The sequence below is a fragment of the Triplophysa rosa genome, linkage group LG12, assembly GCF_024868665.1.
Source record: "Triplophysa rosa linkage group LG12, Trosa_1v2, whole genome shotgun sequence".
NCBI lineage: Eukaryota > Metazoa > Chordata > Actinopteri > Cypriniformes > Nemacheilidae > Triplophysa > Triplophysa rosa.
The window spans coordinates 13151905-13176430 of record NC_079901.1 but is presented as its reverse complement, the minus strand read 5'-3'; the positions used below and the strand labels follow the sequence as shown (position 1 = coordinate 13176430).

General features: G+C 39.9%; 1 protein-coding gene across 13 annotated transcripts in view; it reads left to right on the top strand.

Annotated features, from left to right (window-relative positions):
• ryr1b (ryanodine receptor 1b (skeletal)) overlaps nucleotides 1–24526 on the top strand; it is an 83949-nt gene that overhangs the window by 38600 nt on the left and 20823 nt on the right. For 6 of the 13 annotated variants that reach the window (XM_057348239.1, XM_057348228.1, XM_057348236.1 and 3 more), the window contains 48 exons: nucleotides 518–604; nucleotides 695–921; nucleotides 1019–1463; nucleotides 1767–2315; nucleotides 5376–5576; nucleotides 5664–5775; nucleotides 6071–6214; nucleotides 6421–6694; nucleotides 6887–7004; nucleotides 7158–7290; nucleotides 7679–7773; nucleotides 7857–7992; nucleotides 8099–8282; nucleotides 8446–8557; nucleotides 8690–8810; nucleotides 8891–9060; nucleotides 9790–10010; nucleotides 10105–10195; nucleotides 10652–10792; nucleotides 10876–11039; nucleotides 11219–11297; nucleotides 11407–11496; nucleotides 11606–11746; nucleotides 11860–11937; nucleotides 12958–13033; nucleotides 13122–13245; nucleotides 13320–13435; nucleotides 13529–13596; nucleotides 13688–13809; nucleotides 14220–14269; nucleotides 15124–15184; nucleotides 15289–15415; nucleotides 15502–15610; nucleotides 15688–15769; nucleotides 15865–15995; nucleotides 16080–16400; nucleotides 18176–18410; nucleotides 18491–18578; nucleotides 18669–18761; nucleotides 19077–19091; nucleotides 22588–22758; nucleotides 22914–22973; nucleotides 23051–23185; nucleotides 23279–23391; nucleotides 23510–23606; nucleotides 23696–23802; nucleotides 23924–23975; nucleotides 24375–24455. In XM_057348239.1, coding sequence (XP_057204222.1) covers nucleotides 518–604; nucleotides 695–921; nucleotides 1019–1463; nucleotides 1767–2315; nucleotides 5376–5576; nucleotides 5664–5775; nucleotides 6071–6214; nucleotides 6421–6694; nucleotides 6887–7004; nucleotides 7158–7290; nucleotides 7679–7773; nucleotides 7857–7992; nucleotides 8099–8282; nucleotides 8446–8557; nucleotides 8690–8810; nucleotides 8891–9060; nucleotides 9790–10010; nucleotides 10105–10195; nucleotides 10652–10792; nucleotides 10876–11039; nucleotides 11219–11297; nucleotides 11407–11496; nucleotides 11606–11746; nucleotides 11860–11937; nucleotides 12958–13033; nucleotides 13122–13245; nucleotides 13320–13435; nucleotides 13529–13596; nucleotides 13688–13809; nucleotides 14220–14269; nucleotides 15124–15184; nucleotides 15289–15415; nucleotides 15502–15610; nucleotides 15688–15769; nucleotides 15865–15995; nucleotides 16080–16400; nucleotides 18176–18410; nucleotides 18491–18578; nucleotides 18669–18761; nucleotides 19077–19091; nucleotides 22588–22758; nucleotides 22914–22973; nucleotides 23051–23185; nucleotides 23279–23391; nucleotides 23510–23606; nucleotides 23696–23802; nucleotides 23924–23975; nucleotides 24375–24455 — 6747 coding nt within the window. The remainder of the gene's footprint in view (nucleotides 1–517; nucleotides 605–694; nucleotides 922–1018; nucleotides 1464–1766; nucleotides 2316–5375; nucleotides 5577–5663; nucleotides 5776–6070; nucleotides 6215–6420; nucleotides 6695–6886; nucleotides 7005–7157; nucleotides 7291–7678; nucleotides 7774–7856; nucleotides 7993–8098; nucleotides 8283–8445; nucleotides 8558–8689; nucleotides 8811–8890; nucleotides 9061–9789; nucleotides 10011–10104; nucleotides 10196–10651; nucleotides 10793–10875; nucleotides 11040–11218; nucleotides 11298–11406; nucleotides 11497–11605; nucleotides 11747–11859; nucleotides 11938–12957; nucleotides 13034–13121; nucleotides 13246–13319; nucleotides 13436–13528; nucleotides 13597–13687; nucleotides 13810–14219; nucleotides 14270–15123; nucleotides 15185–15288; nucleotides 15416–15501; nucleotides 15611–15687; nucleotides 15770–15864; nucleotides 15996–16079; nucleotides 16401–18175; nucleotides 18411–18490; nucleotides 18579–18668; nucleotides 18762–19076; nucleotides 19092–22587; nucleotides 22759–22913; nucleotides 22974–23050; nucleotides 23186–23278; nucleotides 23392–23509; nucleotides 23607–23695; nucleotides 23803–23923; nucleotides 23976–24374; nucleotides 24456–24526) is intronic. The other 7 variants (XM_057348240.1, XM_057348235.1, XM_057348230.1 and 4 more) reach the window with 3 other exon arrangements.

Genomic DNA, 24526 nt, shown 5'->3' with positions numbered 1-24526 from the left:
CAAGTTAGGCATCATTGCGCATAGAAAACAAATAATGCAACATGGACACTAAACTCTTAAAACATGGATAAAGATTAATTCACGGAGTAATTACTACCAGGGAACGTGTTTTTAATAAAGTTTGAAGTAGTTGTCGGAGGCTTGCTGATGGTGACGTTGCTATTGAGTGACCGTAGTGTAGTCTGTTTATAGCCTTGTGTTAGCTTTTTACTTCTGATGATTGTATTTAGGCTTCAAACATAGCAAAACATTTTTTAATCTGTAAAGATTATCTTGATAGACAAAATTTGTAAGTATCATAATAAACCTTTGTTAATCACAGATCTTATTTTTGCAATCTTCAAAAGTCTGGGGGGAAATGCATAGGCAACCAGTGTGACGCTAACTTCCGGGGTGGCCTACAAAAATACATAATCTCTGCGATACTCATTTTTTTTTATAAACAACGCTTTGTTTAACTGTCAGGGTTATCATTGTGTAAACTGATGTACACTGGCTATACTGTATATTCTCTCAGGTGGAGCCAAACACAAAGCTGTTCCCGGCTGTGTTTTCACTGCCAAGCAGTCAGAACATGCTGCAGCTGGAACTTGGAAAACTCAAGGTCAGCTTCGTTCACCGTTTTGTCGCTTTCCTCTTAGAAATGTAATATTTTTGAGAGCAACGTTTCACTCTGTCTCTCTCCATCCTTTAGAACATCATGCCTATTTCAGCAGCCATGTTCCGTAGTGACCGCAAGAACCCGGTTCCCCAGTGTCCTCCTCGGCTGGATGTTGAGATGTTGACCCCGGTGATCTGGAGCAGAATGCCAAATCACTTCCTGAAACCAGAAGTGGGACGGGTCAGTGAGAGGCACGGCTGGATGGTGGAATGTGCAGAACCTCTCACCATGATGGCTCTGCACATACCTGAAGAGAACAGGTAGGGGGATTTAAAGGGATAGTTCACATTTCCTACAAAAACTAGTTATTGTCAGATATATCAGATATATGATGTTGTATTTCTTTGCCATATTCAGGTGTATCGATGTCCTGGAACTGTCTGAGCGTCACGACCTGCTGAAATTCCACTACCACACCCTGATGCTTTATTGTGCCGTTTGCGCATTGGGCAACAACCGCGTGGCCCACGCCATCTGCAGCCACGTGGACGAATCGCAGCTCTTCTATGCTATTGAGAACACTTACCTGCCTGGCCCACTCCGCAGCGGCTACTACGACCTTCTCATCAGTATCCACCTAGAGTCAGCCAAACGCAACCGCTTGGGAACCAACCGGGAGTTCATCATTCCCATGACGGAAGAGACCCTCAGTATCAAACTTTACCCGGATACCGAGGGGGCCCATGACCTGCCCGGAGTGGGTCTTACTACCTGCCTCAGACCCAAGCTACACTTCTCCCCCATCAACTTTGTGGGCACCGACCCAGGCCTGTACACCATAAGTCCCATCATCCCTCTGCAGGTACAATACAATGAGATATATAATGTTTACAGTGTTTTAATGGGAGAGTTCTGCCATTATTTATTCACCCTCAAGTCATTCAAAACCAGCATATGACTCTTTCTTCAGTGGAACGCAAAAGATGATATTTTGAAAAATGTCTCAGTGGTTTTGTGTTCATGTCATATAAGTCAGTGGGGACCAATGTTGTTTGGTTACCAACGTTCTTCAAACTATCTTCTTTTGTGTTTATGTTTTTCCCATAGTTTTTGAAACTTGTGAACTTTTGAATAGTTATCCTTTCATTAATATTTGTCCACACAGGAGCTGAAGATCAAGGCTCTGAGCATGTTAACCGAAGCCGTGTTTGACGGCAGTCATGCCATGCGTGATCCTGTAGGGGGCAGCGTAGAGTTCCACTTCGTTCCCATCCTCAAACTCATCAGCACCCTCCTCATCATGGGCATTTTCAACAACGACGACGTCAAGCACATCCTCAAGATGATCGACCCCAACGTTTTTGGAAAGAACGAGGAGGCGAAGGAGGAGGAGACAAGGGAGGAGGAATTGGGAGAGGAAGCTGCACCCAAGGAGGAGGGTGAGGAGGTGAAAGAAAAAGAAGAAGTGGCTGAAGGAGAGGAGGAGGTGGTGGATGAAGGAGTAGGCGAGGAGGAAGACGAGGAGGAGCTTAAAGCTCTGAAAAAAGGGGAGGAGGGGGAGGAAGGAGAGGAGGTGGAGAAGAAGGTTGATGGAGAAAAAGCAGAAGAAGAGAAGGAGGCGGAGGAAGTAGCAGAGGAGGCCAAAGAGGAGGAAGAGGAGGCACCAGAGGAGGGGCTGCTTCAGATGAAGCTACCAGAGTCTGTAAAACTGCAGGTAAGATGGAAGTGTTTTGATTCACAGACTGTTTTAAATTTCACATATCATATTTAATAGATATAATATCTGGAATATGGTTGCACGGCTATGGTAGCATTGCGATGCAAAAGCTTCAAAATACCCACGATGCCACTCTTTTTTTTAAACGTTAGTATCGTAGTACACGTAAGTAATGTTGCATAAGCGCATTAATGTTCATTTGAACACTTACATGTGCCTTTTTGTAATATTTCTCTCCTAAATGAATCTGTGTTTTGAACGACTCAGACGAGATAATGATTCAGTGAGTTATTCGTCAAGACACTTGATTCGTTCCTAAATAAATCAGTCGTTTTGAAGGATAGGCTCACTGATACCCCTTTTCCACCAGAGTGAACCGGGTGCTGGTTCGGAGCTAGTGCTATTGCTGGTTCAGAGCTGGTTCCACTGGTGAACCTGCTAAGAACCGGTTTGCTTTTCCACGGGTTAGAGAGCCACAAGGTAGGGGTGGGCGGATCGATCTAAATATCGATAGTATCGATGCCAACACTGGTATTGGTATCAGATCGATACAATTGTAATTGAATCGATATTTTAATTTAAATATCTCACCTCTACGTTCATTATACTTTGCTCGTGTCTTCTACCTCTACAATCCTGAGCAAACGCTGCTTTCACATCCTGGCCCACTTTGCTACTCCTCCCCCTCCTGCTGCGATTCGTTGTTGTGTCGTCACGTGACTCACTGACACAACGCGCCGAGGAGCAGCGAACTGAGTGAGCGAAGCTGATAGCACATTGAATGAGAGATCAGGATGGCCGAGAGGAAGAGAAGCGTTGTGACTTCAATACATTAATAAAAAATATTGTCTAAAGAATTGATCATTCATTCACCTGAGAAACAATGACATACTGCTCTCCCCTACACAAACGTTTTTTTTTTTTAAGTAAAAAGTATCGTATTGGTATTGGTATCGGCAATACTGACCCTATATGTATTTGGTATCGGATCGATACCAAATTTTGCAGTATCGCCCACCACTACCACAAGGGAGCGAGGTCATACGTCACTGACTACGTCTCATCTTTCCCAGCAACGTTAGCGCGGTAGCGCCAAACTTAAAACACCATCAACAATGGCAGACGTTGCGTTGCTTGTGATGTTCATGGCTTTGCGAGCATACATCTGCAGAGGACCAGAGTGCAAGAAAACAGTTTGTTTCTTCCTCAGACCAGTGTTGCCTTTGTTTCATGTCCATCGTGAATTGAATTTAATTGAGTTGAATTTCAAAAATGGCGGTCAGTGGTCAGTGTTCGTCAGTGGTCACGCTAACCCCGCCCCCAGCACCTGACGCAAGCAGTTCTTACTTTAGCCCAGCAACGTTTCGGTGCTAGATAAGAACCACTTTTTCTTGTTCGGAGCTGGTGCTTTGGATGTGGAAAGACAGAACCGATTTGGAACTAGGCTCTGGCTCCGAACCAGCACCGAAACTGCCTTGGTGGTAAAAAATTGACGCCACCTACTGGCCGTTTTAGTTTCACATTTAAAGTAAGCCTAACATTTCCCTTTATAAACTTGCTGTATAAATGAAATTTTTCGCACATTTGAATTAGTACCCTTTTGAAAAATGTTCTAGTGCACTTTAATATTCACTACAGTAAACTTTACTGAAATTTCTAAACACTAGTGTTTTTGAGTCTTACCTTAGTAAATATTAAAGTGTACTACAATATTTGCTGCAATTTATCCAATTACTATCGCTGCATCCGAAATCACCTACTTCCATACTATATAGTAGGTGAAAATGAGTATGAGTCATGAATAGTATGTCCGAAACCTCAGTACAAAACAGTAGGCGAGAAATACCCGGATGGTCTACTACTTCCGCTGGGATTCGTGAGTGTGGATCGGATGGACACTTCTCTACCCCATGATGCCATGGGAGCTGAGCAACGGTCAAATTTCAAAAGTAAATCAAATAAATATAGCGGAAAACTTTAAGGCGGACGTCTGTTTTTAATGTAAGTGCCAATAAATGAATTTCTTGTGACTATATTATGTTTTATCAGCGCCTACGTGTTGTTAATACGTCAAAGACCATACAGGTCACATGACCATAAAACATGGCGGACGCAGTATATCCAAAATGTATTCATACTACTCCCACTCATACTATATCTAGATCGTACTGTTTTAACGGTCGATAGGTAGGTACTTATTAAAATTCAGTGCGTACTGTCACAGTATGCGATTTCGGACGCAGCCTATGTTAAAGTCCCCGTGAACCGGAAGTTGCAATTGTTTTTACTTCCGTATTTTGACACATTTCCGAGTGAAAATAGTGGGCGTGGCTTTCGTCTTTCTCTGCGATTTGATTGGATGTATAAAACAGCCGTTGCATTTTGAAATGGAACCGGCAGACTGACAGTTGAAGGGGAGGAGTTAACGGATGCTCCGCCCATGCCCTCTAACATACGTCATCTAAGATGTATAGTCATTACAGGACGGGAGTGCATTTTATAATTTTAACTAAAGATTATGAGGGCATGCGATTTTTAAATAAGAGAATGACCCACATTGATAAACTATTTACAATAAATGCTGCAATATTTCATGAAAAAATAGGCATTGTCATTTTTTATTTCACTGGGACTTTAATACTACAAAATATTGTAGTGTACAGTATAATAAAGTTTACTATAGTAAATACTAAATGTTTCATTTAGATCTGTATGTAAAGCACATTTGGTTTATTTTGTATATTTCAATTATAAACATGGCACAGTATCATGATACTACTTGGGATTGTGATACTCTAGCTGGTATAGCATCGTGAGATATGTTTATGGTACCGTTACAACCCTTGATATAACATACTTGATTCTGATTCAATTGTGGTATTCTTGCAGTCAAATGCGTTAGTTTTGTAGCATCTTTTATGCTTTAATGCAAACAATGAAAACCCACTTTAAAATGATTAAAGTTAAAATCTTTACAAATTTGCTTCAATTAAAAAATGTTTTCCAAAAATATTTTGGTCTGTCGTTTAACGTCGTCTTCATCTCCCTCTCTTTCAGATGTGCACCCTGCTGCAGTATTTCTGTGACTGTGAGCTCAGACACAGAGTCGAGGCCATTTTGGCGTTCTCCAATGACTTCGTAGAGGAGGTCCAGTCAAACCAGCGTGAACGCTACAAAGAGCTGATGAGAGCATTTACCATGTCTGCCGCAGAGACTGCCCGCAGGACCAGAGAGTTCCGCTCTCCTCCTCAGGAACAGGTGCTGTGTGATACACAACATGTGCTTTAGAGAGAATCATCATTGTTTATTCTTATGTATACCTGTATGTGTGTGTATGTACTGTAGGTTATTCTGTTGACTAACTTCAAGCACTGCCCTGATGACGAGGAGTGTCCTGTGCCCGAGGAGGTGCGAGAAACCCTCCAGAACTTCCACAATGACCTTCTGTCTCACTGCGGTCAGTTCAAAACATCTCACTAACTGTAAATCCTGTAGATTTACAAAGATAATTGATGTTGGAGTTGTAAATGCAACACTCAGTATGGCCGTTTTAGCGACAGACGTCGCGTCTTCCAACAAAAAGAGCCAATCATCAATTGTTAAAGACTGATGATTCCCTGCATTTATAGTCCACCAAAGCAACATGTACTGTATAATAAATGATTTGAATAAAGACCAAAGATGTAAATTGTTAAAAGTTGGGCGTCACTTTTGGTCACTGGTGTATATTTACTACGTTTTCTGTATTTCAGGTGTCCATGTTGAAGAAGAAGCAGAGGAGAAAGAGGTGGACACATCTCTGAGAGGGAGATTGCTTAGTCTGGTAGTCAAGGTCAAGAGCCTCAGAAAGAAAAAAGAGGAAGGGGAGCCTGAACCTGAGGAAGAAATCAAACCTAGTGAGCAAACTACAGCAACTACACGTTTTGTCAAAATTGAATTAGCGACTTTTTGAACACTGATACCAAGTTTATTTGTAGCCATTTTCTCAATTTCTAGTGTAGTCACTGCAACGTGTATGTCAGTATAGATCAATATTTTCTTTTCATATTTTTAAAAGTGTGTTTTTACTGTTTTAACATTTCTGGACTGCTCTGTCCCTCAGGTACTTTACAGGAGCTGATATCCCACACTATGATCCACTGGGCCCAGGAGTCTTTCATTCAGAATCCTGAGCTGGTTCGGCTCATGTTCAGTCTTCTCCACCGGCAGTATGATGCTCTGGGAGAGTTGATCCGCGCCCTGCCTAAAGCCTATGCCATCAGCGGCGTGTCCGTACAGGACACCATGGACCTTCTGGAGTGCCTGGGGCAGATTCGCTCCCTGCTCATCGTCCAGATGGGGCCAGAAGAGGAGACGCTTATGATTCAGAGCATTGGGTTGGTAACTTATTACTGAACGTACTCAGGGTTAACTTAAAATAACACAATACCTAGAATTCTCTTTTAAAGACTGGGTGAATTCTGTCCAGAAATGTTTCCTAAAACAAATTTGTGGCTAAAATAAATGTTTTAGCATCTATTAGGAGTAATGTAGCATATAGATGCTAACAGATGTTTACTGGCTACCAGGAACATCATGAACAACAAAGTTTTCTACCAGCATCCTAACCTGATGCGTGCCCTGGGCATGCACGAGACGGTCATGGAGGTGATGGTCAACGTGCTGGGAGGTGGTGGAGACTCTAAGGTACATTCGGCCTATGCATATTTTGTTTGTATGTATACTGAACTTTACAAAATTGCCAATATGACCCTTAAAATAGGATTTTTAACTGATAGAACTACATTTGGTCTTTGTGTGGGATGCCATTTATCTTCAAATCTCTTTTTCTCTCTCTAGGAAATTCGATTTCCACAAATGGTGACCAGCTGCTGTCGCTTCCTGTGCTACTTCTGCAGGATCAGCCGTCAGAACCAACGTTCCATGTTTGACCACCTCTCGTACCTGCTACAGAACAGTGGCATTGGACTGGGTCGGTTCCTTAGTAGCACTTAACTAACAAAGTTGTTAAAAATTAGACATTAGTTGAAATTGTCAGAATTCACAGTAAGGAAATTATCGGAAAATCTATTGAATAAAAACTTTGCGGAACACAAAAGGTATTTTGAGGAAATGTCTTAGTGGTTTTGTGTCCGTATAATGGAATGGGCTCCAGTGTTGTTTGGTTACCAACGTTCTTCAAAATATCATCGATTGTGTTCTGCAGAAGAAAGAAAGTCATACAGGTTTGGAATGAAATGAGTAATCTTGAACGATGCTTAACCGTAATAACTTGAATATCATGATTATTTTCAGTACCGGTATATTGCAACACCCTAGTTATCTCTGTATTAAAACGTTTAACTGTGTTTTTTTTCTAGGAATGCGTGGATCTACCCCTCTGGATGTTGCTGCCGCATCCTGCATTGACAACAATGAGCTGGCTTTGGCTCTGCAGGAGCAAGACCTTGAAATGGTACTGTCCAGAAAAATGTTTCCAAGTTAATGCTTTCATGGTACATTTTTAATAATCTTTCATTGGCTAACCGTGCAACACAGGTGGTGACGTACCTGGCTGGCTGCGGCCTGCAGATGTGTCCCATGCTGTTATCTAAAGGCTACCCTGACATAGGATGGAACCCGAGCGGAGGAGAGAGATACCTGGACTTCCTGCGTTTCGCTGTGTTTGTCAATGGTGAGCATGTTCGGAGTATTTCCATCTCTATTTGACTCATCTGTTTGCAGGTGAATTTGCTCTTTTAGCTTATGTTCGTAAATGCATCTCTGTTTCCCCCCCGCAGGTGAGAGCGTAGAGGAGAACGCTAATGTGGTTGTTCGTCTGTTGATTCGTCGGCCTGAGTGCTTTGGCCCCGCCCTCAGAGGAGAGGGTGGTGCGGGTCTGTTAGCTGCCATTGAGGAGGCCATTAAGATCTCTGAGGACCCTGCCAGAGATGGACCGACCACTAAAAAGGACAGACGTTTCATGTAAGATGCTTGTGAAAGTGTAAATGCTTGAATTGAATTTTTATTCGAATATAGCATTCAATATTTAAGTGTGTTTGATTATAGTATTAGTAGTTGTCTTGGTATTGCAACAATAAATAAATGAACACTTTGGTACTTTTTTTGCCATGTAATTGGTTGACAGGTTTGGAGCGGAGGAGCAACACGAGGAGAACAGGGTGCATCTTGGAAATGCTATTATGTCATTTTACTCGGCCCTTATTGACTTGCTGGGACGCTGCGCCCCTGAGATGCATGTGAGTGAAACAATAAAACCATAGTTTTTCCTGACAAACTTACTGTATTTGCATCTTTTTATATTTCATGACGTTTAGGGAATCATTGTGTATTTAATTGTTTTTAATCGTGAACATGTTCTTTACCTACAGTTGATCCAAGCAGGGAAAGGTGAAGCTTTGAGAATCAGAGCCATCTTGAGGTCTTTGGTGCCCATTGAAGATCTTGTGGGAGTCATCAGTCTGCCCGTTCAGATACCCACCTTTGGCAAAGGTACACGGGGAGAACATACTGTATATGAAATGATTTTAATTCAGCCATTTTAACTAGCTCTTTCTCTTTTCTTTATAAAGATGGTCAGATTGTTGAGCCAAAAATGTCAGCCAGTTTTGTGCCAGACCACAAAGCCTCCATGGTGCTGTTCCTGGACAGAGTGTACGGCATTGAAAACCAGGACTTCCTGTTACATGTGCTGGAGGTGGGCTTCCTGCCTGATATGAGAGCCGCAGCTTCTCTAGATACGGTGAGCTCCTGACACTGTCAATCACATTTTATCACCACTTCTTCAAAGTTAAGTTGCATGTACATACAGTATTGCAGTTATGTACAGTACGTGTTTAGTACTTTCTAAATTTCTAATTAAATACAGAGTTTACATTCCAAAAATTTGAATTGAAATATGAACAATTTTAAATGACAAGTATTCCGTATGCATGTGTGCATACTAAATGCATCTTCATTGAAAGCAACACATTTTTACCTTTTGGATAAAGGAGTTAAAATGGTCAAATATGTCACAAAAAAAATTGATCAGTGAAAATAGTTTATAAAAGTAAATACTTTTTACATTTTCACAATTCATTTTATTTTACAAAAATATAAACAAAAACTCAAATTGTAATTTTTCACGATTTAGACTTCTGAACCTCACTGTATAGTATGCACCATTTTATAAAACATAACCAACAACACTGGTTCAGAAGCACTTTCTGTTTCAGTTTTTTAAAGTTAAACATTATAACAAAATTCAACCAAGAAAATGTTTAAAATGAAATGAGCAAATTTAAGATATACTGTATTTCAGACTTAATTTAATATGTGATTTGTTAAAAATAAAAAATAAATGAAACAGAAAGTGCTTAATATACAACTTGTGTACAAGAATAGTTAACAGTTATGCAAATTGTTTAAAACAAAATCTCATAACGGCTATTACATGTGCAACACAGTGATCTTGTTTTTGATCCTCCAGTTGGCGTTCAGCACCACAGAGATGGCACTCGCTCTCAACCGTTACCTGTGCTCAGCTGTGCTGCCTCTGCTCACTAAGTGTGCCCCACTGTTCGCTGGCACAGACCATCGGGCTATTATGATCGACTCTATGCTGCACACCATCTACAGACTTTCCCGTGGCCGAGCCCTAACCAAGGCCCAGAGGGACGTTATAGAGGACTGTCTCATGTCTCTTGTGAAGTTAGTCAATTCCTCAAAAATCAGCACTTGACTGTATTTAACATCAAATACAGTATATTTTGTGCCTAATTAAGTCATGTTTGTGTACTTTTAGATATTTGAGGCCATCTATGTTGCAGCATCTGTTGAGGAGGCTTGTGTTTGATGTGCCAATCCTAAACGAGTATGCCAAGATGCCCCTCAAGGTATGCAAGTACACATGCATTTTCTTCTTATTCCATTTAGTGTGATTCACCTCAACACTTGAAGGGATAGTTCACCCAAAAATAAAAATTCTGACATCATTTATTGACCCTCATGTTGTTTAAAACGTACTGTATATATGTATGACTCTTTCGTCTGTGGAACACAAAAAAATATATTTTGAGAAATGTCCGTACAATGCAAGTCAATGGGCTCCAGTGATGTTTGGTTACCAACGTTCTTCAAAATACCTTCTTTTGTGTTCCGCAGAGGAACGAAAGTCATGCAGATTTGAAATAACATGAGGATGAGTAAATGATGAATGAATTTCCATTTGCTACATCACATGATGGTGTTAGATTTGTTTGCGATAAAGCGTAAAAATGTATATAAAAAACAAGTGTAACCAGATTTTAGTGACAGTTTATTTCATTTATTTATTACCTTGTTCTCTTCAGTTGCTGACCAATCATTACGAGCGCTGTTGGAAGTATTATTGCCTGCCTAACGGATGGGCGAACTTTGGAGTCACATCAGAAGAGGAGTTACATCTTTCTAGAAAACTCTTCTGGGGCATCTTTGAGTCCCTCGCACACAAGGTGTGACAAAATAAATGCTTCTAATGAAGGAATTCAAATGTTTGTTCATACGCACAGACTCACTCAGACTCTCATCTCTGTAGAAATTTGATGCTGAGCTGTTTAAGATCGCCATGCCCTGCATCTGTGCCATTGCTGGTGCCATTCCTCCAGACTACGTAGATGCTAGCTTTTCATCCATGACTGAGAAGAAAGCATCTGTTGACGCTGAGGGCAACTTCGATCCCAAACCAGTGGAAACAACCAAGTAAGAAAACAAAACAATCACCTTTAAAATAATCAATGCTAACTTTGAGATATTGCAGAAAACAATAGACTTCACATTTGACCTCAGTGATGTTATGAAGATGCACGTTGTTTTGTTTAAACAGACAACGCAAACAGTTAAATCGTTTTATTTTATTGTTCCTTTCTGAATCATTGCAGTACCATCATTCCTGAGAGGCTGGATGCTTTTATTAACAAATATGCTGAGCACACGCATGATAAGTGGGCTTTTGAGAAGGTGAGGACAGTATGAGCACTCCCGGTTCCTCTCTTATTTCATGATTCACTTCCAAAACACCACAGTGGGGTTAAGAACAGGCTTGTAACACTTATGTTTCTTCTTTAAGATCCAAAACAACTGGACTTATGGAGAGGTTCTAGATGAGGACGGCAAAACCCACCCCATGCTCCGGCCGTACAAGACTTTCTCAGAGAAGGTCTTAATCTCTTTCTCTTTTATTGATGTCTCCCTGTCTTCTTGGGTTTGCATTATTGGTTCATAAGGGGAAAGAAGGTCAACCCCACTCTTGTATCATCTCTATTTAGGATAAGGAGATCTATCGCTGGCCCTTTAAAGAGTCCATCAAGGCCATGTTGGCTTGGGAATGGACTTTGGAAAAAGCCAGAGATGGAGAAACTGAAAAAGTGGAAGTAAAGACCACAAGGAAGATCTCTCAGACTGCTCATGTAAGAAGAGATGTTCAAATTCACCTGAAATTCAAAATCAGATAGAAGGAAATGGAAAGTATGTTGAATAAACCCATCCTCCATACCTATTGTATATTCTGTATCTCCCACAGGCAACCTATGACCCGAGCCAGGGATACTCTCCCCAACCGGTGGACCTTACAAGCATGGCTTTGTCCAGAGAGCTACAGGTATATTATCACCTATATGCAGGGGTTAAAGTGGGATTTGTTATGTGCCGGGGCTCTGTGTGGGATTTTGAGGGGTGCGTATAAAGTATGAAGCTTATAATCTTATTAATTGACAAACTGTAAAATAGAAGTTGAGACAGCCTTTTGCTATGAACAATAAAATGCTGATCAAACTCATTCTAGATGCCAGCAGTTTACAAAGCTACACGTGATAAGAATAAGATCTCTCTGTAGGCCTGTGCCCTTTCTTGTGTCAATATCAAATATCTTCATTTATTAATGTCCACAGAATTGTATGGATGACCTGTGTATTTCCAGTACTTTTCTGTCAAAACTTCATAAAACATTCACAATGAGTCTACAGCTCGCAAATATAGACAGTGCGCGGCTGGGCGCTGCAGAAAGGAAACACAAGCGCACGCAGACACCCGGTGCGTCCGGACAGAATATAACTCCCTCCGAAGGGCCCTTCGGGAAGGGGACACCATACAAAACGTCACGCCAAATAAAAAGAAAATGACGTTGTGTTTATTGCTCCTTTTGCCAAGTGAATTTTAAACGGACGATTGTGGTTTTTCCTTCAGGGCTTACACATCAAGAGCTTTAAGCTTCGAAGAGAGTAGGGCATAGGGATGATCACTGGAATGCAGGGAATGATTTCTGCGTGCACGCGATTAATGCAGGACTGCGAGTTGGGTTACTACGTTGTAGATCCGTTTTTCCTCTATTAGAAATGTGAGTGTATACACTGACAAAAAAGGTAAATTGTTACTTAAACTTGAGATTCATACTGGGGCACAGCTGGGCCACGACGGAGTGCCGCTCCATAACACCAGAAGAGCCGTGCACATGCGAGGAGCAGGTCAGCATATGTGCCGAACGGCCCCGGCCTAATTTAACCCCTGCCTATATGATTGCAACTATGACATTTGTGTAATGGATGTGATTTTGTGTATAAAAAACAAGAATGCACATAAAATGAATTCTGGTTTAATGTACTTACATGTTGTTTCCTTGTAGTCTATGGCAGAACAGCTTGCTGAGAATTACCACAACACATGGGGCCGTAAAAAGAAAATGGAGCTCCAAGCCAAGGGTATAATGTCATTATTGATCTGAATAGCCTTGACACCCAAACTGCAGAAATTGTGGAATTGATTTTCTGGTGATTTTGGTGTTGATAGGTGGTGGCACCCATCCTTTGCTGGTACCATATGACACACTGACAGCCAAAGAGAAGGCACGAGATAGAGAGAAAGCTCAAGATCTGCTCAAATTCCTCCAGTTTAACGGATTCGCTGTCACCAGGTACCTATTGATGACGATGTCGATCAAAAAAGTCCACTTGGACACTCCTCTCACCCTTATATTTTGCTCTCCAGAGGTTTGAAGGACATGGAGCAAGAGATTTCCTCCATTGAGAAGCGTTTTGCTTACGGGTTCCTACAGAAGCTGTTGAAGTGGATGGAGATCGCACAGGAGTTTATTGCTCATCTTGGTATAGCCGCCACTCCTTGGATCCAAAGCACTGCAGATGCTCTTCATAAAGTTGTTTTTGATTCATATTCTGTGTGTTTGTTTGTTACTCTAGAGGCTGTTGTGAGCAGCGGAAGAGTTGAGAAATCTCCTCATGAGCAAGAAATTAAATTCTTTGCTAAGGTGAGACACCTGAGACTGGCATATAGAAGCTCAGCTTTGAAATTTTGGTTTCCATCTTGTGTAAATGTCTTTCTTTTCTCTTTGCCTGTAGATTCTGCTTCCCTTGATAAACCAGTATTTTAAGAATCACTGCATGTATTTCCTGTCCACACCTGCTAAAGTCTTGGGCAGTGGTGGCCACGCCTCCAACAAAGAGAAGGAGATGATCGCTAGGTAACTAATACTAATCTTAATTTGCCTGTTTTTTTTTTTGTTGTCATTTAATTTATATCCTACACGTCTTTTTCTTAAGATTCCTATCTAATTACTGTAATTTTGCATTTTTAAAAAAACTTTAATTTCCGTTCATGTACTATATGATAGTTTTAATATTGTGACCTGTCACATCCTCTCTACTCCTCACACTTGATCTTGTCTGTGTTTTCTGCCCCCCTCCTGGAGTTTTTTTTTACAATGGGTCCCTTCATTCTTTTGTTACATCTTCTATGTACTGCATTGTTTTGCTCATATTTCCTGTCATCTTGACCTTACTCCGTTTTCATTTTTACACCATTATCTCTTTCCCGACCCTGCCACCCTCTATTTTTCATCTCTGTCTTGATCTTGCTCTTGTCTTGCTTCAGTATCTTCTGTAAGTTGGCCGGTCTGGTGAGACACAGAGTTTCCCTCTTTGGTAAGAATCCTGCATGATGGCCTGTTGCCACATCTCATTTTTTTAAACCTTCATTCCCCTTTTATTTTATGTTTGACATCATCCATATACCCGATCTCAATAGTTGCCTAAATTCTTGCAGTTTCTTTCTTTCTTATCTTATCTGAATGTCTCTGATTTGCTGTGCTTTGCTTAACTTGATGCATTTGTTGCAGTGTTTGCTAATTTCACTTACAATATTAGGCATTCTCATGTCAGTATTTCAAAAGAAAATCTGCAGTGGCTGTTATATCACTTGTAATATCAATTGGACCTGACAACATATAAAATATTTGCTTGAAATAAAATGCTCAACTTGAGGGGAACTGGCTTTATAGTGTGCATCCACTAAAATCACTATATAGGTAACAACATTCGTACTTTGCTTATAGTTGAAAATGATAGTATAGAATTACAGTAGAAAATTCTGTCATCCTTTACTCCCCCTCATGTTCCAAACTTGTATAAAGTTTTTTGTTCTGCTGAACACAAAGAAAGATATTTGGAAGAATGTTTGTACCAAACTGATCTGGGGCACTGTTGACTAATATAGTTGGAAAACTATGGTAGTCATTGGTGGCCAAGAACTGCTTTTGAAACGCTTATTAAGGCATCATCCTGTAAGTTTGGGCAACTTTTTAAAATGATTTTACATGTAATGCAATTCAGAATTTTTATGTGTGACTTAGAAGTCCAAAGGAAGGCATGCTTTATAACATTATCATATTCCAGTACAGATTTCAAAGCAAGGTTAGAAAAGATCATTGAAGACCAGGGTGCAAAACTTAAAGGCATGTCGTGTCATGCTCTGTGTGTGTGTGTGTGTTTGTGTGCAGGCACTGATGCTTCAGCAGTGGTCAACTGTCTTCATATCCTGTCCCACTCATTGGATGCCAGGTACTCTTGTTGACCACATGAATCCCTGTGTTGAATATTTCTCTTCCTCACCTAACCCCGTGTCATCACTTTTGTACTGCTGTCCTCCCTTCTATTTTCTCCAGGACTGTGATGAAATCTGGGCCTGAGATTGTGAAGGCTGGTCTGCGCTCCTTTTTTGAAAGCGCTGCCGATGATATTGAGAAGATGGTTGAGAACCTTAAATTAGGGAAGGTGTCGACTAAAAACCAGGTCAGATATAAAAATAGTCTTGATGTTCCCTTGTTCTTTGTTAATGTTGCTAAGTCTTTTTATTTCTCTGTATGTTTGTTTAACAGGTGAAAGGTGTATCTCAGAATATAAACTACACCACCATAGCTCTTCTGCCAGTGCTCACCTCTCTGTTCGACCACATTGCCCAGTACCAGTTTGGAGATGATGTCATGAGTGAGTTGTTTTTTAGATGATGTGATGAAGACAAATAAGATTTATTCATATTGCATGTTTCTTTCTCTATCACTCAGTGGATGACTTGCAGATATCCTGTTATCGGATCATGTGCAGCATCTACTCACTGGGCACTGTAAAGACCCCTCATGCTGAGAAGTAAGCAAGCTGCTCACTGTTAATGTGTCTTAAACATTTCTACACTGTTAATGTGTGTTTTTCATTGCTGAACGTTACTGTGCGATGTCAAACAGCCAAAGGCCAGCTCTAGGAGAGTGTTTGGCTCATCTGGCCGCTGCCATGCCTGTCGCCTTCCTGGAGCCTAACCTCAACGAATTCAACTCATACTCTGTGTACACTACCAAAACCCCAAGAGAGAGGACAAGTCAGTAGCTCACCGTGAATGCTTATCAGTTATGCTTAGTGTTTTAGACCAAAGCAGGATATTTCTTTATCCTCTATCTTCTAGTTCTGGGTCTGCCCAGTCAAGTACAGGAGCTGTGCCTGGACATCCCTGAGCTTGATGTGTTGATGAAGGAGATCGGAGACCTAGCAGAGAGTGGGGCCCGTTACACAGAGATGCCTCATGTGATTGAGATCACCCTGCCTATGTTGTGTAACTACCTGCCTCGCTGGTGGGAGAGAGGACTGGAGAACTTCCCTGAGCAGGAGGGATGTCTCTGCACCGATGTCACCTCTGAACAGCTCAATCAACTTCTGGGCAGCATCATGAAGATAGTGGTCAATAATCTGGGCATTGATGAAGCTTCCTGGATGAAGAGACTGGCAGGTAAGATGAAAATTCAATGTGCATAAAACTGATTACAAAACATCAAGTTTACATTACGATACATTACATTATGATACATTGCATTAGCTTACCAAATGTTATGATACACCACATTACATTACGATACATTAAGATACATTATATTATGCTACATTACATTATGATACATTAAGATATATTATGTTATGCTACATAAAATTACGATACATTACCAGTCATTACATTACGACACAATGCATTATAATATGATACTTTACATTACATTATGTCACATTACACGATACATTACGTTACAATAGGATACATTACATTATGTTACATTACACATCACATTACATTATGATACATTACCATTCATCACATTACTATTCATTGCGTTATAATATGATACAATACATTACATTGTGATTCATTGCATTCGATTACCATATATACAATACATTACATTGTGATACGTTATGTTATGCTACATAAAATTACGATACATTACCAGTCATTACATTACGACACAATGCATTATAATATGATACATTACATTACATTATGTTACATTACACGATACATTACGTTACAATAGGATACATTACATTATGTTACATTACACATCACATTACATTATGATACATTACCATTCATCACATTACTATTCATTGCGTTATAATATGATACAATACATTACATTGTGATTCATTGCATTCGATTACCATATATACAATACATTACATTATGATACGTTATGTTATGCTACATAAAATTACGATACATTACCAGTCATTACATTACGACACAATGCATTATAATATGATACATTATGATACTTTACATTACTTTGTTACATTACACGATACATTACGTTACAATAGGATACATTACATTATGTTACATTACACATCACATTACATTATGATACATTACCATTCATCACATTACTATTCATTGCGTTATAATATGATACAATACATTACATTGTGATTCATTACATTCGATTACCATATATACAATACATTACATTATGATACGTTATGTTATGCTACATAAAATTACGATACATTACCAGTCATTACATTACGACACAATGCATTATAATATGATATATTATGATACTTTACATTACGCTATGTTACATTACGATACATTGTGATAAATTACATGGCATTACATTTACATTTACATTTAGTCAGTTAGCAGACGCTTTTATACAAAGCGACTTACAGAGAGTTCAGGGAGAAATAAGCGATATGTCATACAGGAGCAATAATACAATAGGTGCTAATACAAAGTTACTAGTTTCAGCAAAAGCTAGACCAATACATTATAGTGCATTACGTTATATTGCATTACAATCGATTTCATTTTGATGCATTATGATTCAATGCATTACAATTCATTGCTTTACATTACAATACTTATGGTATGATACACAATATTGATTATGTAATTAGGTATTCATTATATTATGTAATTATATGGTTACTTAATATGAAACATTTCAATACAATTCTTCACTACGATACCTTAACATTATGCTAAATTGCAATGTTACATTACACTACATTATGTTACACTATTACATTACGTCCAATACATTATAATTACATTTATGATACAATACTTTACTCTATATAACATTACAATATGTTACATAACATTAGATTACAATGCGATGCATTACACTACATTGCTTTACAACATATTTCACACAGCAATATAAATAAGTGATCAATAATCAATGCTGGTTATGTACTTCTGGGTTTCCTCTTGATGTTTTTCCTCAGTGTTTGCTCAGCCAATCGTAAGCAGAGCGAAGCCAGAGATGCTCAAGTCCCACTTCATTCCCACCATGGAGAAGCTGAAGAAGCGTACTGGAAAGGTGGTGGCAGAGGAGGATCAGCTGCGGATGGAGGGCGAGGTGGACAGTGAACAGGGAACCATCCGGGATGAGTTTGCTGTGCTTTGCAGGGATCTGTATGCTCTTTACCCGCTGCTCATCCGATACGTGGACAACAACAGGTACTTACATCAGTCCCATAAAGCATATATACAGTACAGTTAGGCTGAACACATACTCAGTTCTTCCCTAATGTTTATAGAGCGAGGTGGTTGACCTGTCCCGATCCTGATGCTGAGGACCTCTTCAGAATGGTTGGAGAAGTTTTCATCTTCTGGTCCAAATCTCACGTAAGTGCTTCATTCTGTTCTGTAATGTTCTGGAAACGTTTATTATATCCCATCTGTAATGATGCTTCACTTGATCGTGCACTTTTGCAGAACTTCAAGCGTGAGGAGCAGAACTTTGTGGTGATGAATGAGATCAATAACATGTCCTTCCTCACCGCTGACAGCAAAAGCAAAATGAGCAAGGTGAGGCCGTTCACAGTCTGCCGCTCATAGATTTGGTGTTTAAACGCAACTTTGCTTTTGTTCTTTAATGTACCATCTCCATCTTATTCAATCATGTTTCTACCATTTGTTCTTTAATAAATATTGTTCAGAATATCATTAGAAGACTGCTGACATCACATCCTGTCTAGGGCAAACACTGTGTCTGCTCTCACAGCGGGTTTATAGATCCAGGAGGATGTTTTGTGCCCACCTGTGAGGATGGGCTTTACTGTCTAGTTTTAACATTCCTATCTCTCTCTGTGTTCTGTCTCGCTGTGGATTCGGGGCCTGTAGGGCGGGGACGCAGAGGTCAGATTGAGTTTCTGCACGATGAAATAAAAGAGCTGTGCTGATCGCATGGCGCGCAATGCCGAGGTTTTTCATCAGGCTCACACACACACTGGCAAACTGATACACATATACTGCACACACACTCCACATATACATTCAAGTTAATGTGAGAGGGCCTTTAAATTCACCAATGAGACAAAGTTATGCATTTAGATCATAATGTTCACTTGCACATGCCAGCGTGTAGTTTCTTAAAAAGTACAAAATCACATTCACTGCCAGTGTGTGTGATGTGTGTTTGTAGCCTGTTTGATGAAAGTCCTCAGTTCTAGATATTAGTTCGGGCATCATGGCACTTTCTTCAGCTGGAGAGTTTTTCTTCTCGCTGAATTTGAGTTCCATCACCCTGACAGTGATTTTGATTGATGTGCCGTCTGATGGATTTTGTATGCTGGACGTTGTTGAAGAGTTGTCTGGTTTTTTTATCTTTCAGTGCTGTTTTCCTGTTGTTTGTTTTTTATGTTTGATCTTTTTCCCAACTAGCTCTGGCGGTGATGCTCCCTCATAAGGGGCAATCGTAAAAAGACATCATTATCAACGCATTACCCGTCATTAATAGAAGAGCACATTGTCAATATAGTGAGAGAATATGCCTTTTCATAATAGAGAACAGTTCTCTTTACATCTCTCATCTAATATTTCCCTCCCTTTGTTTAATTCATCATATCTAGTCCAAACTTTGCCTAAATTTTACTTCCATCTATTATAGTTCAATTTCTTCAGTGTGAGTTTGTGTTCATTCTGTTACCCAGACCCAACCGCGACCTCACTACCCTCACTAGGTGTCATCTAGTACTATGGAAGTTTTCATGATGCAGAAATAAAACCTTCCCTCTCTCTGCTGTGAGACAGTCATTACTGTAGCGTCATGTGTTATCTTCTCATCAGGGCTCTTCTTGTCTTGTCTCATCTCGTATTGTTTTGTCTCCTTTCTTGTTTCGTCTGTTCTCTCGTCATGTCTTGTGTTGTCTCATCTCATCTTGTCTCGTCTCTTCTTCTTGTATTTTATGTCCTGTCATCATGTGCAGTCTCTTCTTTTTCTTCTTCTCTGAAGCTGAAAGGCCAGAGGGAGCTCTTGTTGTAGAAGGCAACAGTCAGTAATGTCATCTTATAGCCACAGATGAAGGGGGTCGTGTGTTTAAGAGACGGAGCGGACCCCAAAGCCTAGTGCTGATTTCTTGTGTGCCGTTTTGCACTACTTTACACTACTAACACTGGGATTGCTGTATGTTTAGTTACATTGACCTGTTAGTGATCTGACTGATAATACTCACATGTGCCATGCTGCACTGATATAACTGTAGTTGTTGTGTCTGACTTTGGCTGCCTTTGAAGCATGGTGTTATTTTCCCTCGATGATAGCTAATTTCCCAGTTTCGGTTTTTCCATTTAAGTTACCCCTTTGTTTCAGACATTAACAGTTTTTAACAATGTTAAACCTGTAGCTAATGATAAACTTCAGAGCAAATACACTTACAGAAGGGAGATGTTTACAGAGAATTGTTTCTATATTCGAAATATTAATCTAGAAAGCATTTTTTGCCAACAAAATCTAAAAAAACCCCGGCTCAGATCAAGCTGGATTGTTGGTCTTAGCTGGTTTTCACTGCTCTACATTGTAAAAAAATCTTACTTTCTTACTTAGTATTTTTGTTTTGTTTTCCATTTATATTAATTTTATTTTTTTATTTATATTAAAAAGTGACCTTTAACGTTTTTCAGTACAAGTTTACATTTCTCTGAGAAGCAAGATGACATTATTTACACTGACAAGATCAAGACAAATCTTGTTTTTAAATTGAGTTTATATTTAAAACAAGTAAGAAAAAGAAACTTGAAGTAAGTCCTTAATAAAGAGGTAAAACTATTCAAGTTTATATTTTTATCCCATTTTCAGAGTGTCACAGTATAGTGGTTTTGACTATATCGTTTTGTTAAAAACCATGATTATTCATAATATGTTAATACTACACATAATGTAATTTATTAATATAATATGTCTACACTCATATTTTAACAGTGTGATTCATTGGCCAAAAATACATGAACATTAAATAAATACAATAAACACAAAAGTAACAAAATTAAAGATGAATTTGTCTCATTTATTTATTTTTAAAAAACATTTCATAGATATCACAATAATATTGTTATTGTGTTTTTTGCCCACAATAACCATGTACTGAAATCCTGATATCGTGCAGGGCTGTAGTCAAGTCCATCTTTGTCTAAGTCCAAGACCAGCACTAGTCGAGACCGAGTCTAAAGAGGTTCGAGTCCAAGTCAAGTCCAAGTTCAAAGAGGTTCGAGTCCAAGTCAAGACCGAGTCCAAATGAGACGGTCCAGACAGAGACAGAAAAAAGAATCCTCTTCAAATATCAAGACCACATACTTTATTTGTAATGCTCAAAAAGCAGATCAAATTAGGTCATTTTATTTACTTTAGCTATAGATATTTCACCAAAGTCACATAAAGCCGAAGTGCAACTTCAGATCTTTTTATTGTAGTGTAACAATCACATTCTGGTCTTCCAATGGAAAATGTTCCCACTCTCAGCTTGTTGACTTGTCGGTGATAACTGCATTGAATCCACTTTTGCCACCGCAATTAATGTTGAAAAAATGTAGAAGTTTCAGCAAACATCATTATTGTGATCAGTATTTTCTTTAGTTGGGTTTTTTGATTCTTGTGTTTTAACATTAGGTTTTCATTGTCTGTTATAACAGTGTGCTAAAATACAATTGTTGAGGCACAGTATCACAGTAACCATTTAATTTGGCACAGTATCTTAGCGTTGTGAATCAGAACACTCAAATCAGTCATTTAGTATAATTTCATTTAGTATTATTTATCATCTTTTTTACAGCTCGACACCCATCACAAAAAGTAACCTACTCCATGAGGGAACAGAATTAACTTAATGAAAGCCAAGAGTCCAACTAAAGCAAACATAAATGCTTCATCAATGGTTTTGTTCGGAAGGAGAAAATATCATCGGACTCGTTCGAGACCAACTAACATTTGGCGAGTCCAATGACCGAGTCCGAGACAAGTCCGAGTGCAGATACCAACGAGTTCAAGACAAGTCCTAGACCACAGAAAAACGTCTCGAATCCTGACTCAAGTACTACAGCACTGATATCGTGACGCCCCTATTTTAAGCATTAACTTAATTAACATCTTAGGTCAATTTGCTTTTCAGGTGAATGTATCTTAATTTAATTTTTAGATGTTTGTACTGGGAAAAAAACAAGACAAAAATACTAAATGTGATTTTTTGTTTTGTAGCTAAACTGGTTTAGCAGGCTGAAAGTGCCTAAGACCCATCTAAGACAATCACAAGCTGATTTAGGCTTTTTCAGCAGGGACATTTTTACAGAGTCTGTTTTAATCAAACCTTTTTCTTAAGGAAGAGCATCTCTGTGTCAGTCTAACTTTGCAAGCTTTTTGTAGGGTGGCGGTTCAGATGTTGAGCGAACCAAGAAGAAGCGCCGTGGAGACCGTTACTCTGTTCAGACCTCACTGATTGTAGCCGCCCTGAAGAAACTGCTGCCCATCGGTCTCAACATGTGTTCCCCTGCAGACCAAGAGCTCATTAACATGGCCAAGATCCGCTACTCTCTGGTACACAAGTTAAAGCCACATAGCTTCCGACTTGGTTTTAGTATCGAATGTACACATACAAAACAACTGACAAATAAATGATAACGTTCCTTTAAAATGACTTAATGATTTAAGCATTTTTATTGATCAGTGTTTGACCTATTTGTACGTTACAGAAAGACACAGATGAGGAAGTAAGAGAGTTTCTGCAGAATAACCTGCATCTTCACGGCAAGGTAAGAATACACGCAGTCAGCTAAAGAATCGTCATGATGTATAATGTGACCGTGGACAGCTACACATGTCTCTGTAGGAAGAGGACCCTTCCATGCGCTGGCAGATGGCTCTTTATAAGGAGACCTCAGGTAAAGCTGAAGATGCCGATGCAGCTGAGAAGGTTGTGAAGAGAGTTCAGGAGGTTTCTGCCGTTCTCTACCACATTGAGCTGGTAAGGCCTGTTTGCAGACACGCAAACTCGCACATACACACATATAGTGACCAACACAGTTAGTCCATTTTTCTCTTTCCATCCTCCAATCAGACTGAGCATCCTTTCAAATCCAAGAAGATGGTTTGGCACAAGCTTCTGTCCAAACAGCGTCGCAGGGCGGTGGTGGCCTGCTTCAGGATGACGCCGCTCTATAACATTGCTAGGTATCAACATTCAGTCTTTCTCGGGTCTCTCGTTGGATAAGACGTGAGGTCAAGGAGCGGGTGGGGGTTTGTCACAAACAGAAATGCTCTTGACTTGCGTGTCTTGCTTCCCGTCCAGGCATAGGGGATCTAACATGTTCCTTGACGGATACAGGCGCAACTGGATCGAAAATGAAGGTTACTCATTTGAAGACAAGATGATCGACGATTTGTCTGTAAGTCTGATCTGGGTATTTGTTGACACTCCCCGGGTTGCTGTCTATCGAGGTTTAGTTCAGTTTGTTAACAGCACCGTTTTTTGTAGAAAACGCTGGAGCAGGAAGAGGAAGAAGAGGAGGAAACCGAGGCGAAACCGGACCCCCTTCATCAGCTCATCCTTCATTTTAGCCGTACCGCTCTCACCGAGAAAACGTGCGCAATTCAATTTTCACTTTTTAAACTAAACTGCACATGAAATGCATTTCCTATCAATTCTCATGTGTACGTATTTTTCACTCTATGTAGTTTCACATTTCTTTCCTCTTCACCACAGTAAACTTGACGTTGATCATCTCTACATGTCATACGCTGACATTATGGCAAAAGTAAGTTCAAGTTGATTTTTAATGTACAGTACAATATTATGCCTTTGTCTTAATTTTGCGATTCTTGTCAGGCAAAACCTTTTGGATAAGGATTTTTATGGCCACAGTGAACCTTGCTTAATTCTCTCGCACAGATGACAGAAAACAAGGCACAATAGAACAACGTGAATCATTTATGCTTAACCATAGTCGAACCTTAATCCGGATGAACGAAAGGTGTGATCTTTTATTCAACCTCATGTTGTTTAACTAACAAGCTCAGTCATCATTTGCTTTCCGTCAAAGGAAAAAGCAGCATCAGCGTCCTTAAAAATGTGTTCTCTCACATTCCTCAAAAGAAACTTTCCTTCAAGTTCATGTGTCAATCATTTTTAACATCCTTCACACTTCTCCACGCAGAGCTGCCACATTGGTGAGGAGGATGAAGAGGGAGAGGAGGGGGGCGAGGAGCTCTCCTTTGAGGTGCGACAGACAGAGATGGTATGGGGGGGCCTGGGGCTGGGGCCATGGGAGTCAGAGGAGCCAACAGCTACAGCTCCTGCCACGCACTG